This window comes from Podarcis gaigeae (assembly GCF_964106915.1).
Source record: "Podarcis gaigeae genome assembly, chromosome: 12".
Lineage (NCBI taxonomy): Eukaryota > Metazoa > Chordata > Lepidosauria > Squamata > Lacertidae > Podarcis > Podarcis gaigeae.
Genome location: NC_139688.1, coordinates 32,288,985 through 32,303,338, shown reverse-complemented (window position 1 = coordinate 32,303,338; position 14,354 = coordinate 32,288,985). Strand labels below are relative to the sequence as shown.

The 14,354-nt window shown below is 41.3% G+C and overlaps 1 protein-coding gene across 6 annotated transcripts in view; it reads left to right on the top strand.

The window, feature by feature from the left end:
* The window catches only part of DGKB (diacylglycerol kinase beta), a 251,989-nt gene that overhangs the window by 99,688 nt on the left and 137,947 nt on the right, over positions 1-14,354 (top strand). For all 6 annotated transcript variants that reach the window (XM_083705272.1, XM_083705274.1, XM_083705275.1 and 3 more), the window contains 2 exons: positions 6,816-6,901; positions 8,445-8,534. In XM_083705272.1, coding sequence (XP_083561398.1) covers positions 6,816-6,901; positions 8,445-8,534 — 176 coding nt within the window. The remainder of the gene's footprint in view (positions 1-6,815; positions 6,902-8,444; positions 8,535-14,354) is intronic.

Below are 14,354 nucleotides of genomic sequence, written 5' to 3'. Positions count from 1 at the left end.
GGCTACTTAAATATGCTCCCCACTGCACTCTGTGGACCTTACTTCTGAGTAGATGTGTGCAGGATTGCATTGTGAATATATTTTTAAAAGGTTTGCAAGGATAAGGTGTAGCGTACAGCCACAAGAGGGCAGTGTTCAGTGAAGACTAAAATTTGAAGTACTTTCCCATTCTCGGTTTCTGCATTTAAGAAACTGTGTTTAAAGTCCAACTTGTCTTAGAAAAGTTAGGGAGGTGACTTCAAGAAATTTCTGATTAATTATCTAGCCAATATTTCATGGGGATTTTGAAAAAATCTTACAAAACTTAATATAATTGTCAGTTACCAATAAATATCCATATCTGCAATTATGTTGTTCTTCTAGCTGTACACAAATCTCTTTTTGCAGAATGCTTTGCAAATATGCTCAGTTCAGTGGGAACCATCTTGCAAATAACAAGTCAAAGGGTGGGTGCCACTCTCACACACTACTGTGCCTTTGCCCTACAGCTGCTAGCTGCTTTCCCCCCTCCCAGTTAAAGCGCTATCCTTGTGTAGCCCCACCCATTTTTGTAGCACCACCCATTTTAAAGGCAGCTGCCCTGAGTCTATGTTGTGACAGTTCGGTGTTTTGACAGCTCCAAACAATGCCACCCTTGGAGACCTCTCAGAGACTCCAGCTGCTTCAATACACACAAGCATAGGCTGCAACAATCTTGTCTTGTGCTGGCTTCCTGTGAATTTCCAAAGGGAAGTCAAGGTGCTAATTCTAACCTTTAAAGTGTGTCATTCCAGATGACCAAGCAAATCTGTGGCTGGAAACACTTCCACTTAATGAGTTGATTGTCAGTATTTGACCAGCATGTCCCACAAATTATTATCAGTGATCCAGAGTGTAACTTGCATGGCACAGAGGAGAAGCTACACTGTGGTATAGTGAGAGCTATAGCAAGTGGGCACTGTGGTCTAAATCTCCAAGCCTCTTGGGCTTGCTGATTGGAAGGTTGGTAGTTCGAATCTGCACGACGGGGTGAGCTCCCATTGCTCTGTCCCAGCTCTTGCCAACCTAGCAGTTTGAAAGCACACCAGTGCAAGTAGATAAATAGGTACTGCTGCAACAGGAAGGTAAACAGCATTTCAGTGTGCTCTGGTTTACATCACAGTGTACCATTGCGCCAGAAGCGGTTTAGTCATGCTGGCCAAATGACCCGGAAAGCTGGCTGCTGGCTCCCTTGGCCTGAAAAGTGAGGTGAGCGCCACACCCCATAGTCGCCTTTGACTGGACTTAACTGACCAGGGGTCCTTTACCTTTACCCTTTTTACCTATAGTGAGAACTATGTGAGAACTATGTTGAGCAAGGACCAAAAGAGCAGAGTTCAAATCCCCACTGTGCTATGAAGCTCACTGGATGGCCTTAGGGCCAGTCACTCCTCTCAGTCTGACCTACCTCACAGGGTTGTTATGGGGAATAAATGAGGAGGCAAAACCATTTAAGCCACCTTGAGCTCCTTGGACAAAAAGGTGGCATCTAAAGACAGCAAATAAATAAATAAATAAGTGTGCTCCTGGTGGAAGTGGAGTACTCTTGAGGTCTGTCCTCTTTATCTTGCTGCTGAGCAGGTTCATGTATATTAAACTCTCTTTTGGGGAGCTTATTAATGATTTGCGTACAGAAAGGCTAGTAGGTCTCTACTTTCAGGGAAAATAAAGGGCAATGCGTTCAGTAATTTCCAGTCCTCCAGTAAAAAAAGCCTTGCTTTAGTAGTAACTTAACATTTTAGTAAACACACTTTGTAAGTTTGAGAGGCCAAAATGAACCCTTCAGTTAATATTAAGAGTTGATATTTGAAAATTAGTAATGAGAAAAGTAGTGTAAATTGGAGAAACGATGCAGGCTCAACAGCTGAGCCTAAATATGAAAAGTACTGTATATTTATAAAGAGCCACAGTTAACAAGATGACGTGAAAATTGCCATTCTGATACACTGCACAATTTGTAATGAGCACTTGTTTTTACCCTGAAATGAGTTTCACTGTTCAGTGGTTATGTCTCTCTATAGGAGCCATCCAGCTCTGACAACAACTGTTACTGTAAATTTAATTATGCTGAAGCATTTGAAATTCAGTCATTATTTGCCTTCTAAGTGAACAACAATTGTGCAACTGGCAGAGAGGCCACCATTTTTCCTAGAAAGATTCCATAGTCCACTCCGTTCTATGCTTGAAATGTCTAAATCATGCCATCTTAAACTCTGGCAATTGGATCCCTCATTGTTGTATCTGTGTTAACTTATTAAGAATGCTATATTTGTGGAAATAAAGTTTTATCATTCGAAGCTTCTTTCTGTCCACTGGGAAAGATACACAAGATTGCAACATTAGTTATTTGGGTCTTGTCTTTTCCTTTGTGAATCTGCTGACCTTTTCATGCTGTGTATTTCCTTGGATGAAGAATGGTTACTCTTGACACCATTTCTGCCAAAAGCATATGTCAGAGTGGTACATAAATCAGGTTACAAAGCACAGGTTCAACAGGTGCACCAGAGGTTAGCACATGTGGCTAAGCACAAGCCAAGATATTCTAACATGCAACATGCCCTCTGTTGCACAGCTGTTTGTGTGGTAAGCAGCCCACGTTCCAGTGCAAGCAAGGACTCCATTGAACAGATTGGCTTCACAAGGCTTGCTTGCTCTGGTGCTGATGCCGCTAGAGACAGAGACAGAGCCAAAGCTGACTCAGTGGAATTTGCTGCCAAGGAGTGTGGTGGGGTCTCCTTCTTTGGAGGTCTTTAAGCAGAGGCTTGACAACCATATGTCAGGAGTGCTCTGATGGTGTTTCCTGCTTGGCAGGGGGTTGGACTCGATGGCCCTTGTGGTCTCTTCCAACTCTATGATTCTATGATTCTATGATTCTATGATCAGACTGGCTCCCAGTTGCACTTCCAGAATGGAGGGACTGCTCACTCACAGGAGGTGGTGTCACTGCAGTTGTTTTTCAGCTCTGGGCATCTAGTGTCTCTTGGGTAGAACGTCCTTCTCAGAGCCTGCTTGGCTCCTTCCTAGGATATGAACCTCAATCTTCCAGCTCACAGCCTCTACCCTAAGAATTAGAGATCTCCTGGGACCCACATCTCTCCTCCCCCAGACTGCTTGGCCCACTGGTGTCATCCAACCCCCCAGTCTGCTCCTGTTTCTCTTCCACCAACTGATCATCCTCTCCAAGACCGGACAGGTATAATAGAGTTGGGCTACAAACTGGAAAATCGTCTCTCCTCTGCTGAGCAATGGCATTTTGAGGGTTTCGTTGCCATCGCTGCTATTGACAAAAGATACTCAAATCATGATTTCCTACCACAGGGTACGTCCATCAGGTCTTTTCTCTTGTTTGCTGCCATTTTCTGCTTTCTGCTATCACCTTCCCCTTTTAGAAAATATTGGAGAAGAGGGTGCAATAGATACTGGAGAGCAGGGTTGGGGTACAAGCAGAATCGTGGCAGGTGGCCTGCTTGAGATGGGTCATCTCAATTCTGCATTCTGCCATTCAAGCCAGCATGCTCATATTTGCAGGCATCCCCGTTGTGAACAGTTACCCCATCCCTATTGGCCACCAATAAAATCTGGGTATCTTGGTACAGCGATGAATCTAGAAGGATGTTTAAGGGTGCTGTCAATTAGGATTCACTGGTGCTTCTGTTTGTGGCTGGCCACCATCAGTTCAGTTTATCTGAGTTGGCATATATATGTATCAAATCTTTATAGATAATAGATAAACACCAGAAGGACAGGAAAATTAAAATGGTGTGGAGACATTATCTGTCTGTGGATCACAGCTATATATTCAAACCTATATACATGGACCACAGACTTGTGTAAAGGTAAATGACACAAACCTACTCCTGAAACTAAGGGTGCCTGGCCCTGTAAACTATCTGGATGTAATCCACTCTCAGCGGTTTACATGGAAACCAGGGTCTAAGTCTAGATAAATAGTACTGTGCATTGTCTTTGTGTGCATTGAACTGGAGGGTGGTTAGAAGCTTATAGGTGATGTTTTGAGGGAATGGCAAGCAACCAACCATTTCCTTATTATAAACAAGTATAACTGCTACTTTTAAATTAAATATCTCTTTTCTTTATTGCTTGTAAAATGTTCTCCTAATTCAGGGGTCGGCAACCTAAGGCCCATGGGCCACAAGCGGCCCATGGGGGTTGTTTAACCGGCCCATGGACCCCCACCACCTGCTTGGTTGGCTCCCATGTGCTGCGCTAAACCGGCGCAGAGCAGAACAGGGACCGCCTTCTGTGACGCTGACCAGGTTCCCATTGGCTGTAGGAAGTGCCTTCAGCCAATGGGAAGCTGCGCACACCTCCTCTGCCCAGAAAGGAGCGTCAGAAACAGTGCGCGCACACACACACACTCTCCAGCGTCTGCAGGACCATGAACCAGTCCAAGCCACCAAAACTTTGCTTATCCCTGTCCTTATTCAACCAGGGATGAACTTCCCTTAAAAAAGAAAAATACATAAATAAAAATTAAATATATATATATCATGACTCCTAATGCCTTTTTTGGAATTCAAGTATTGATTAGGGCCCATATTATCAAAATTGCTCGCAGTCAACCTCAGTACTACTATTTCAACATGTGTATCTGTTCTTCAGCCTGCGACATCCATTTCTTCAAAAATTTGTAAGCTATGGCCAGTATAAATACATTTGTCCTTGAAATGTATCTATTTCTAGTTTATGCCTCCAAAAATATTGCCAGTAAATTATGGCTGAGCAGGTGCTGGCCTATATCATGTTCATAGCTAGTTTCTCTCTTCAGAATGAGTAGTGATGTTACCTCTCATTATTCCTCCTGTCATTGATACTGATTTCTTTCCATGTTCTATTGTGTTTTGTCATTAGCAGATAATAAATGGTGCAGAACTGGAAACATATGTGACTTATCAAGTGTGTTTCACTTAGAACGTGTACAGCCCAAGTAATTTCACCCCAAAAAAACCAACAGTTTATTTAACAGAAGTAATTTGTTTTTCTTTCACTGTATCTGTCATCTCTATTTTATGAGCATACTAGACACTCATGAAATTTATTGATGGAAACACACAATACACCATTAGTTCAGATATATATGCATGTGTGTATCTTCTGTGATTACACATGTGCATTTTTGAATAACAAGTGAATTACTGATCTACATTTCAGCTTGGAACTTTATCAGTCAAGTAATCTGTAATAATTCTTTTAATTAGTATTTATTAAAGATTTTCTTTTGTTACAAAGCAACCAAATGAACAAGGAAATGTGCATATAGCATCTCCATTTTTGATTCATAATATCTTTTTCACAATTTGTTTATGTATTGTATGAAACACAATCGTCAAAGACATCATGCAGTTGGGGGGGGGGAAAGAGAGAGATGGGAGAGTAATGTTTTGTTCTATTGCATAGCGTTTGTGTAGGGTATCGCGTCAGCATCATGTGACACATGCCCTTTATTGTACATTTATTTATTTACATTGGCATTGCAATAGTTTGGAGGGCCCAGTGCCTGCTTGGTTGCAGTATGGTTTGTTTGCATGCATGAGGTGGTGGTTGTTGGGTCAGATTAGCGATATTGATTCATATGCTGTTGGGGATAGGTCATTGTCTGCTTGTGCTGTGTATGTGATAAAGGGGGAACCACAATGGGTTGAAGACATCCTTTGTCCTCTTGCTAATTTAAGTTTTGTTGGTTAACTTTTCTAATAAGGCTGTTTCCCATACATTATAAGCAGTTTGAAAAGCATTGCTCATTTTGTTGAAGTTCATGTAACTTCACTATATAGCCCATGAAGCCCCCTTTGTGCGTTACTAATGTGAAGACAAAATGGTGGTGACTCAAAAGCAGGATAATGTTCCATTGCATGCACTGCCTGGTCCAGTCTACAGATCTCCAAGTACAGTTGTACCTCCAAAACGTTCAAAAACCAAAGTGCGGTTTCTGATTGGCTGCAAGAAGCTCCTGTAGCCAATTGGAAGCTGCAGAAGCCCCGTCGGACGTTCAACTTCCAAAAATAGTTCACAAACTGGAACAGTCATTTCTGGGTTTGCGATGTTCAGGAGCCAAAACGTTTGGGAACTATGCTGTTCGACTTCCAAGGTACGACTGTATTAGCATATAGCTGTATGCTGAAAAGAAGCCTTTGGGTGAGTAACTGCTTGCATGTAGACTTCCATGTTTTCAAGGCATTGAGTCATGTTGGTGTTCTGATTACTTGGAAGCCTACACCCAGGCTGCTGTTCGTGCCAGGCTTAGGACCAGGAGCTCCTCAGTTGAGGACAACACCACAGCTAGGGCCTCACTCCTTAGTAATCACATGATGCCTGCTTCACAGCATTTTACCACAGCTTGTGAGTAACATGAGAAGGGTGCTCATGTTCCATTTGTTTTAATTTGGCTTTTGAAATCATTTGAGAACTCTTGCAAGTCAGCCATAGGTTGCCTAGATCCCTCTCTGAAAAATGATGTTCTTTACAGCTACTTGGCATCTACATGCTAGTTAATCTTTGTACATTAAAATATAGTTCCCAGGAGATGAATATTTTACTGCTCGCCATAATAAACTGCATGTTATAATGAAACTAATTTTATTGGATCACTTTGCAGTAATTAGCATCTTATGACTGGTTCCCTTATAGCATAGCCCGTTGTATCTGAGAATTATATTCATCATGAAGCGCGTGCTTGCAAGCTGAGCAGAGGAACTGCTGTGCAAGTATTCTGTCCACAGAGCATTGAGAGAACAAGGTTGTGGGTCATAACTTCACACACGTCCTTTCTATTTCAGGTTGAATTTTTTCCGAGATGTGTCTGACTTTCGAGTATTAGCATGTGGTGGAGATGGAACTGTGGGATGGATTTTGGACTGCATAGGTAACATGCCATTTTTTGAGCGATTAACTCTATTTTTTGAACCTTTTATCAAAAGTCTGCGATTTGAGCTTTATGTACAGTTGACTCTTGGGATTCATCAGAGGTAGGAAAACTTCCTCTGCTCCTTGCTAAAGTAATCAAAAGAGAGGAGGCTGCAGAAAGGAAGTTGGTTAGGAGTGTTTGGGGAATTTTTGAAAGAGGCGGTTGAAGTTCTAACTTAAGCTCTCTAACCATTTTCACATATTGTTTATAGAGAATATCTCATTTTAGTGCTGATCCTCTTTCATTACACTGGACTTTTGGCAGTATTAGAGCATATGCCTCATTAAAATTGGCTCTCTTAATATGAAGAAGTATAGGAGTATTCTTTTTCTATGTCATAGGAAAACTGGAAGCTGGCTCATAATCAGTAAGACCATTAGGGTCAGTTATTTGTGTCTTCTTGTGGGAGCCATCAACACAGCTTACCCGACAGGTCTGAAAGCACCCATTTTAGCCAGAATATTGAATGCCCCCCTCCCTCCACACAGCGAGACTAATTTTATTGAGCTGTTCATTTCAAGGTTTCTGATGCTGCCACCGACCTTCTATATAAAGTTTCTGTAGAGAAGGTCCACTTATGGGATGTTCTAAGAAAGTAGATTCTTGAAGCAACTTAGAACTCCTATTCAATCACTTTGACCTTTGGGATAGACAGTAGGTTGTAGCCAGCTTGAGTTCTACTTGACACAGACCTATTGAAATGGATGGACCCAAGTTAGCCATGCCATTCACTTCAATTGGTCTACTCTGAGTAGGAGTAGTATTAGCTGCAACCCCATGAAAGCACATCTGAACAGTGTGTATATGGGGGGTGGTTGTGCAATTTTCCTATTCAATGAGATTGCAGGGTCTCTTCAAGCACCTATGAAGTGTAGATATCTCTCTGTAATTACTCACTTCAGAAAGGAAGCATTTTCTTTCCCCCCGTTTTGCATCTATTCATGTATTTACTTGATTTATAATGTACCCTGGCTTCATATAAAGGTGGATATGGAACATATATGGAACAGTTTAGAGGTGTTTTTCTTTAACAATCAAATGGTATATAGATATTATGAAATATGAAATAAACATATTAGGTTGACCTGTTCAATAATTATAAAGAATAACAATTATCAAAAGATGGCCACTTGAACAAAAACTTGAAATATTATCTTCTTTGCTTCTTTTCCAATATAAGTCAGAAACTGCCAGAGCTCTAGAGCTGTGTGATTCTCCCACTGAAATATGAAGCACTGGCAGCTAGTCAGTGGCTAATAGGCTATATGCCAAAAGCGTCTAAAATAATAAATAATGGAATAATGTATGAGAATGGCAGTTGCAGGAAAAATGATAACTCAATTAATTTGGAAGGCTGCTTTTTTCCTTCAGTAATACAGCCTAATGGTTGAGTCAAAACATTATCTGACCACAATATTTATGCAATTAAATACTTGTTTGATCTATACATTGGCTCATCTGCTTTTTACCATTTAACAGTATCTACTTCCTTTATCCACAGAAAAAGCAAATCTGATTAAGCACCCTCCAGTTGCTATTCTTCCCCTTGGAACTGGGAATGACTTAGCCAGGTGTCTGAGATGGGGAGGAGGTAAATAAAACATTATTTCACTTGCTAACATGTAGAATAAATTTCCTTTGTAAAGGTATATTGCATGCAGTTCTTTAACCACCGTTCCTGTTTCCAGGGTATGGAATGATTTTTCTCCAAAGCAATGCAATCAGGCAGTGGCTCATTGGTTCAAACATGACAATTCTGGTTCCTTTTTACCATTGTCGCCTTGATGTTTTCTTCTCAGTGCCTGCACATCACAGTCATGCCAGCCAATGAACATTGCCCCACTCTGGTAGGAGGAGTAGGGAAAGCTAGGAATGGACAGATCTGTCAATTTTGGTTTTTCTCACTTTTCAGTCTCAAGTTCAGTCCTCCCTTTTTCCACATCAGTTTTATTTTTTGTTAACTATAAAGTTCCAAATGAAAGTTCATGTGTACCGTATTTTTCGCCCTATAGGACGCACTTTTCCCCCTTCAAAAATGATGCTTTGGCATCACTCTGGCTCCCTTCTGGGGGCTGGGGTCGGGGGAAGCTCGGGCTTCCCCCGCCCCCTGCCCCGCAAGCTCCCAGAGCGATGCAGAAGCTGTGCGCATTTTCAGCATCGCTCTGGCTCCCATTCTGGGGGCTGGGGTCCGGGGATACTCGGGTTTCCCCCGCACCAGCCCCACGCCTGTGGGGAAAATAAAATAAAATTTGTTTTCTTTATCCCCCCCCCCAAAAAAAATCTAGGTGCGTCCTATGGGCCGGTGTGCCCTATAGGGCGAAAAATACGGTATTTTTCTGTGAATTTAGCCCACTGTGTGTTCCTTTTGGTTTGCTATTTTGCCTAATATGCATGCTTTTAAAGATCATCTTTCTCTAATGTAATGCATTTTTTGGTACATGGTTTTCAATGAGAGAATCATTTTGGGCACAACTTTGTTTTTGAGTGAGCGGTTTTTGTTTTTTGCTTTTGTTTTTTTGTTGTTGCAAAGTTGCATTGAGATATTTGGAAAAGACATATTTCAAAAGATAACTTGTCTTTCACTTCATGTAGTGGTCCAGAAAGTGGCATTCAGTTCCCAAACCAAGCCAATTTCTCCATCCTTTTAACATACAGCCAAGAAGAGCCTTGCATCTTCTTCTGCAGCCATCGTTAGAAGTTTGGGAGTGGAGTGTCCCTGAGAACTGGAACAAAAATAAGCTGACTTTGCCCCACTTTCTGAGCACAAATTCTCACTTGGTTTCACTGCTGCATGTCAGCACTTAGCACTACTGCATGTAAGACAAACCCATAAAATCAGAATGGCAGAAGCATGAGTGATACTATTCTGTAGTGATGTCAGTGCAACCTGTGCTGATAACATATTAGGAAGAATGAACTTGTGGACCAAGGTTCTGTCTCTGTATATTCATCCCGTCTTTAGTACAGGCTGTGTATGGAAGTTTGGATGAATATGCAGAGGTCATGGATTGAGCTGGCGGCTCCAAACCTTCACAGGGCTAACAAGAAGTTAGCAATTTCTATGAGTTTGTAATAATGAAATTTCTAAATATCAATTATTTTTTCCTTTTAAAGCAGGATTGTACATAATATAAAAGCATTGTTCCGCTCCGCCCCATAATCTAGAAACAAAAGCTTGTTTCTTTGCTCCTGGCCTTCCCCCCAAAAATGATCCGAAGTTTAGTGCTATTTTTGTTCAGGGATGTTAAAAACCAAGTCTCAAATCATGCAATGCTAATATATTGGATGTTTGTTTGTTTTTTAGTTCTTTCCTTCTTTTCTCATCCTGCAGTAGATTTCAGACAATCAGTCTTCTGGTGCTATCTACCAGGATTCCTGGAGGCAAAGAATAAATAAAACCCACACATTTTTTTGTAGATCCAGCACTGTATAAAGGGGAGGACAGTAGAAACTTACACAAGATGCCATGAGAAAGATATTGCCAAGGAAACAGGAGGCCTTGTGATTATGTAAGTTATACCGCTTTAAGGTATCAAAGCAGTCTGTAAATGGCCTTAATTATGCTTGTCTACATTTCAGTCTCCAGAAGACTCTTCTAGATCCCTTACATTTGAAACTTGGTGTCTAGTATTACAAAGGTAGTACGTGACACTCTTACATTGCTGAAGTTAAGCCGGTGAGAATATGATCACTTCCTGCGTGGAAGATTCATGAAAGCTGCTCTGAGCTTCCTAAACAAATGGGGAGGATAAAAATACAGTCATCGATAAATGAAAATTATTTCACACATATCTCTTTCTCTATGTCCTCAGTGCCAGCTTCCAAAAAGTATTCTGCTTTTTGTTTGTTCTCCTTCACTCTTCCATTGCGAGTACATAGCTTTAACTAAATGGTATCTTTTACATTTAGACTGTTTCCTCTTCCTCTGGTTCCTTTGTCCAGGGCTTCAAAGTCCCGCATACTAGCTTTGTTTGGTTGTAGCTCTTGGTTAGCTCTTGGTTAGCTTTCACACCATGAACTTTGTGCTCACTGTGATCCTGCCTGCCTATGCACATATATTTTGGTCTTTTTCCAGCTTCACTAGTATTGGTGTTGAGAATCTTTGCTGCAATGCAAAAAAGCCCCCGACAACTAAGTTTTACCTAATTTTGTGGTAACTCTTTTTGATCACGAATATATCCAGTTTGAATGGGAAAAATAAATTTCTCTCTTGGTTGTCTTCAGCTGGTCTTGAACACATACCTCAGAGCCTGAATGATTCTTCTTGGTCTGTCTTGTTACAGATCATTTTCTTCCCATAGGTGTAGCCCTCTGGGGTTTTTCCCCCCCTCCACAGGCAGACTAACTCAAAATTATGAAAGCTAACCTTTCTGGGACTTTGGTATGACTTCAAAAATATCCAGCTTGCTGTTTTACTCGTGTAATGTTATAGATTGTGCTCTAGGAAATTATATGAATATCTCAAAGAAGAATTCTTTTCAGATAATAACAAATCTGCTGGTTAGCATGAAAGGCTTAATCACAAACTATTGTAGTTGTAATATAATCAAATTATTCAGAAAATGTGTATTATTATTATTATTTAAAAATAATAATCACTGGAGTTTTCATCAGAGATCCTAGCATTATGCTTAGAGCTGGATCAGATTTTAGCTATGCCTTTCATGTTGCTGTCTTAAATACCTTAGTCAAAATAATCTTGTCTCATCGATTGCATTCGGCCTTAAATATTACTAGATTTCTGTCATAATTAGGATCATTACCTGTCTATGTAGTTGATCAACATTTTCTTTCTTTCTTTCTTTCTTTCTTTCTTTCTTTCTTTCTTTCTTTCTTTCTTTCTGAAACTCACTACAACACCAGCAAAGAGCTCTTGTATATTGAATTAACAGTTAACCTGAAAGTCCCATAGGTGTAGCCCTCTGGGTCCCCCCCCACATGCTGACTTTGGTATGACTTCAAAAATACCCACCCAGCCTCATCTAAAGCATCTCTTATCTTGACAGGCATTGTCTGCATGTAAAAAGAATATTTAATTTCTATATCAGCTATAAACATCCTTCTATGTGTGAGTGATGAAAGCTCACACGTGTTGCTCGTATTCCTTAATCTCTTATTTACAGAAGTCCATTGTAAGCCAAACTGTAAATATTTCACCTTCTTCCACAAAAGAATGGACTTTTTTGGGAATGTAAGAAGAACCCTACATTTTTGGGAATGTAAGAACCCTAGAAAAGCAATGACAAACCTAGACAGCATCTTAAAAAGTAGAGACATCACCTTGCCAACAAAGGTCCATATAGTAAAAGCTATGGTTTTCCCAGTAGTGATGTATGGAAGTGAGAGCTGGACCATAAAGAAGGCTGATCGCCGAAGAATTGATGCTTTTGAATTATGGTGCTGGAGGAGACTCTTGGGAGTCCCATGGACTGCAAGAAGATCAAACCTATCCATTCTTAAGGAAATCAGCCCTGAGTGCTCACTGGAAGAACAGGTCCTGAAGCTGAGGCTCCAATACTTTGGCCACCTCATGAGAAGAGAAGACTCTCTGGAAAAGACCCTGATGTTGGGAAAGATGGAGGGCACAAGGAGAAGGGGACGACAGAGGACGAGATGGTTGGATAGTGTTCTCAAAGCTACCAGCATGAGTTTGACCAAACTGTGGGAGGCAGTGGAAGACAGGAGTGCCTGGCGTGCTCTGGTCCATGGGGTCACGAAGAGTCAGACACGACTAAACGACTAAACAACAACAACAAGAAGAAGAACCCTACTGCATCAAGCCCATCTAGTGCAACATAGCTATCAGATGGCAATGGTGGTTGCTCATGAGTAACCATTCAGGACTCTGACCTGTCTTTTACAGGTTTTATTTTGGTGCAAAAACTATTTACAGCGCAGAACCACAAGTTCATGTCTGCCTCAATCGCTAGCAGAATCCGGGAGTGGTCATTTCCGGGTCCTCCCCCAACATATGAGCTTAGACACCCCCAGCCTTTTCCTTCCTTCTTTGCGTTTTACACCTCTGCGCAGGATGGGCGACAGAAGAGGCATACTTCCCTCCTGGCCTGGTGCTGAGGTTCCCAGCAGCATCCTCTGGTCCCTTCCCATCTTCCCCACTAGAGGTGTGGCTTTCCCCACCAAAGGAAGAGGAACTGCTTCACAAGATTTTCAGAGCTTCCCTGTAACCCAACTGCCCCTCTGCTTCCCTTCCCTGTTCCGATGGCAGTCCCCTGTCAATAGCCATCGTGGCTAGAAGCCGCTGAAAGCCTTAATCCTTCCTTATCCAGAGAGGAGATAACCTGCCTGTATACATTCATAGCCACTTCATGCAATGACTATGTTTTCAGGCTTTATGTGAAATCTGGTATGCGGACCAAGCTGCTCTGCCAGACAGGTGGATATGCCAGCAGGAGGAGAAAACATTTATCAGTGTGCTCCATAAGATGCCTAACTGGTAGACTCCTTCCTTATGGAGCTTCTTTCTGCTTCCTCTGATTGTCTGGAATGTTCTGCAGAATGGGAGAAAGTAGGGGTGTGCCTATCAATGCAAGTCTGCACAATGGTGATTCGTTTTGTCACCGTCCGTCTTCTTGGACCCTCCATCACTGAACTCTGTTACTTCTTTCTTTGTGGACTGTCCACTCTTGACTCGCACTTAACCACTTAGAAAGCTGTCTGTTTAAACTAGCAGGGGAAAAATAAGCCCTCAAGTTCTCTTCTTTTCACTATTCTTTGCCTCCTTTTCCCTGGTAGCTGATGCCACAACACTGATTTTTTCCCCCTCCTGAAACTTTTCCATAGGATTGGAGAACAGAAGGGAGGCCAACAAATTTGTTTGCTGGTGAGTAATTTTCCCTTCTCGATGGTGCAAACTCCTGGCATGGATTATGAATTATTAAACAAATAACCTGTAACAATTTTACAGAATCAACTTCATTGCTACTGAATGCATTGCTTGGCAGTACTAATTTATTAGCTTTTATAGTGAGACGATAAGATCTCACTATCTTTTAAAAGGATTGAGCCCCCTCTCCTGTTTATCAAACAAGCATGTGTGTGGTGCGCATTTGTAGGGAAGATAATTGACACAGTATTTTTTATTTTATTTTATTTTGTTTATTAGATTTATATGCCACCCATCACCCTCTCAGGGCGGTTCACAGAATAAAACAGTACTGTTTTGTGCCCACATAGTAAAAGAAAAAAGAAAAAGGCAACCTTTCAAACACTATAGACACATGGTGGCTATCACATAGTTGCAGCCATACATTTTCTAACAATTCTCAACTGATGAAGGACTTTTAAGTAGTGTGATTACTGACACAATAAAATCTTTATGGAAAGATTTTCCTCAGATTAGACTTCTCAGCTTTCTCTGATCTTATTAAATAAGATGTTTTTGTTTAACAGT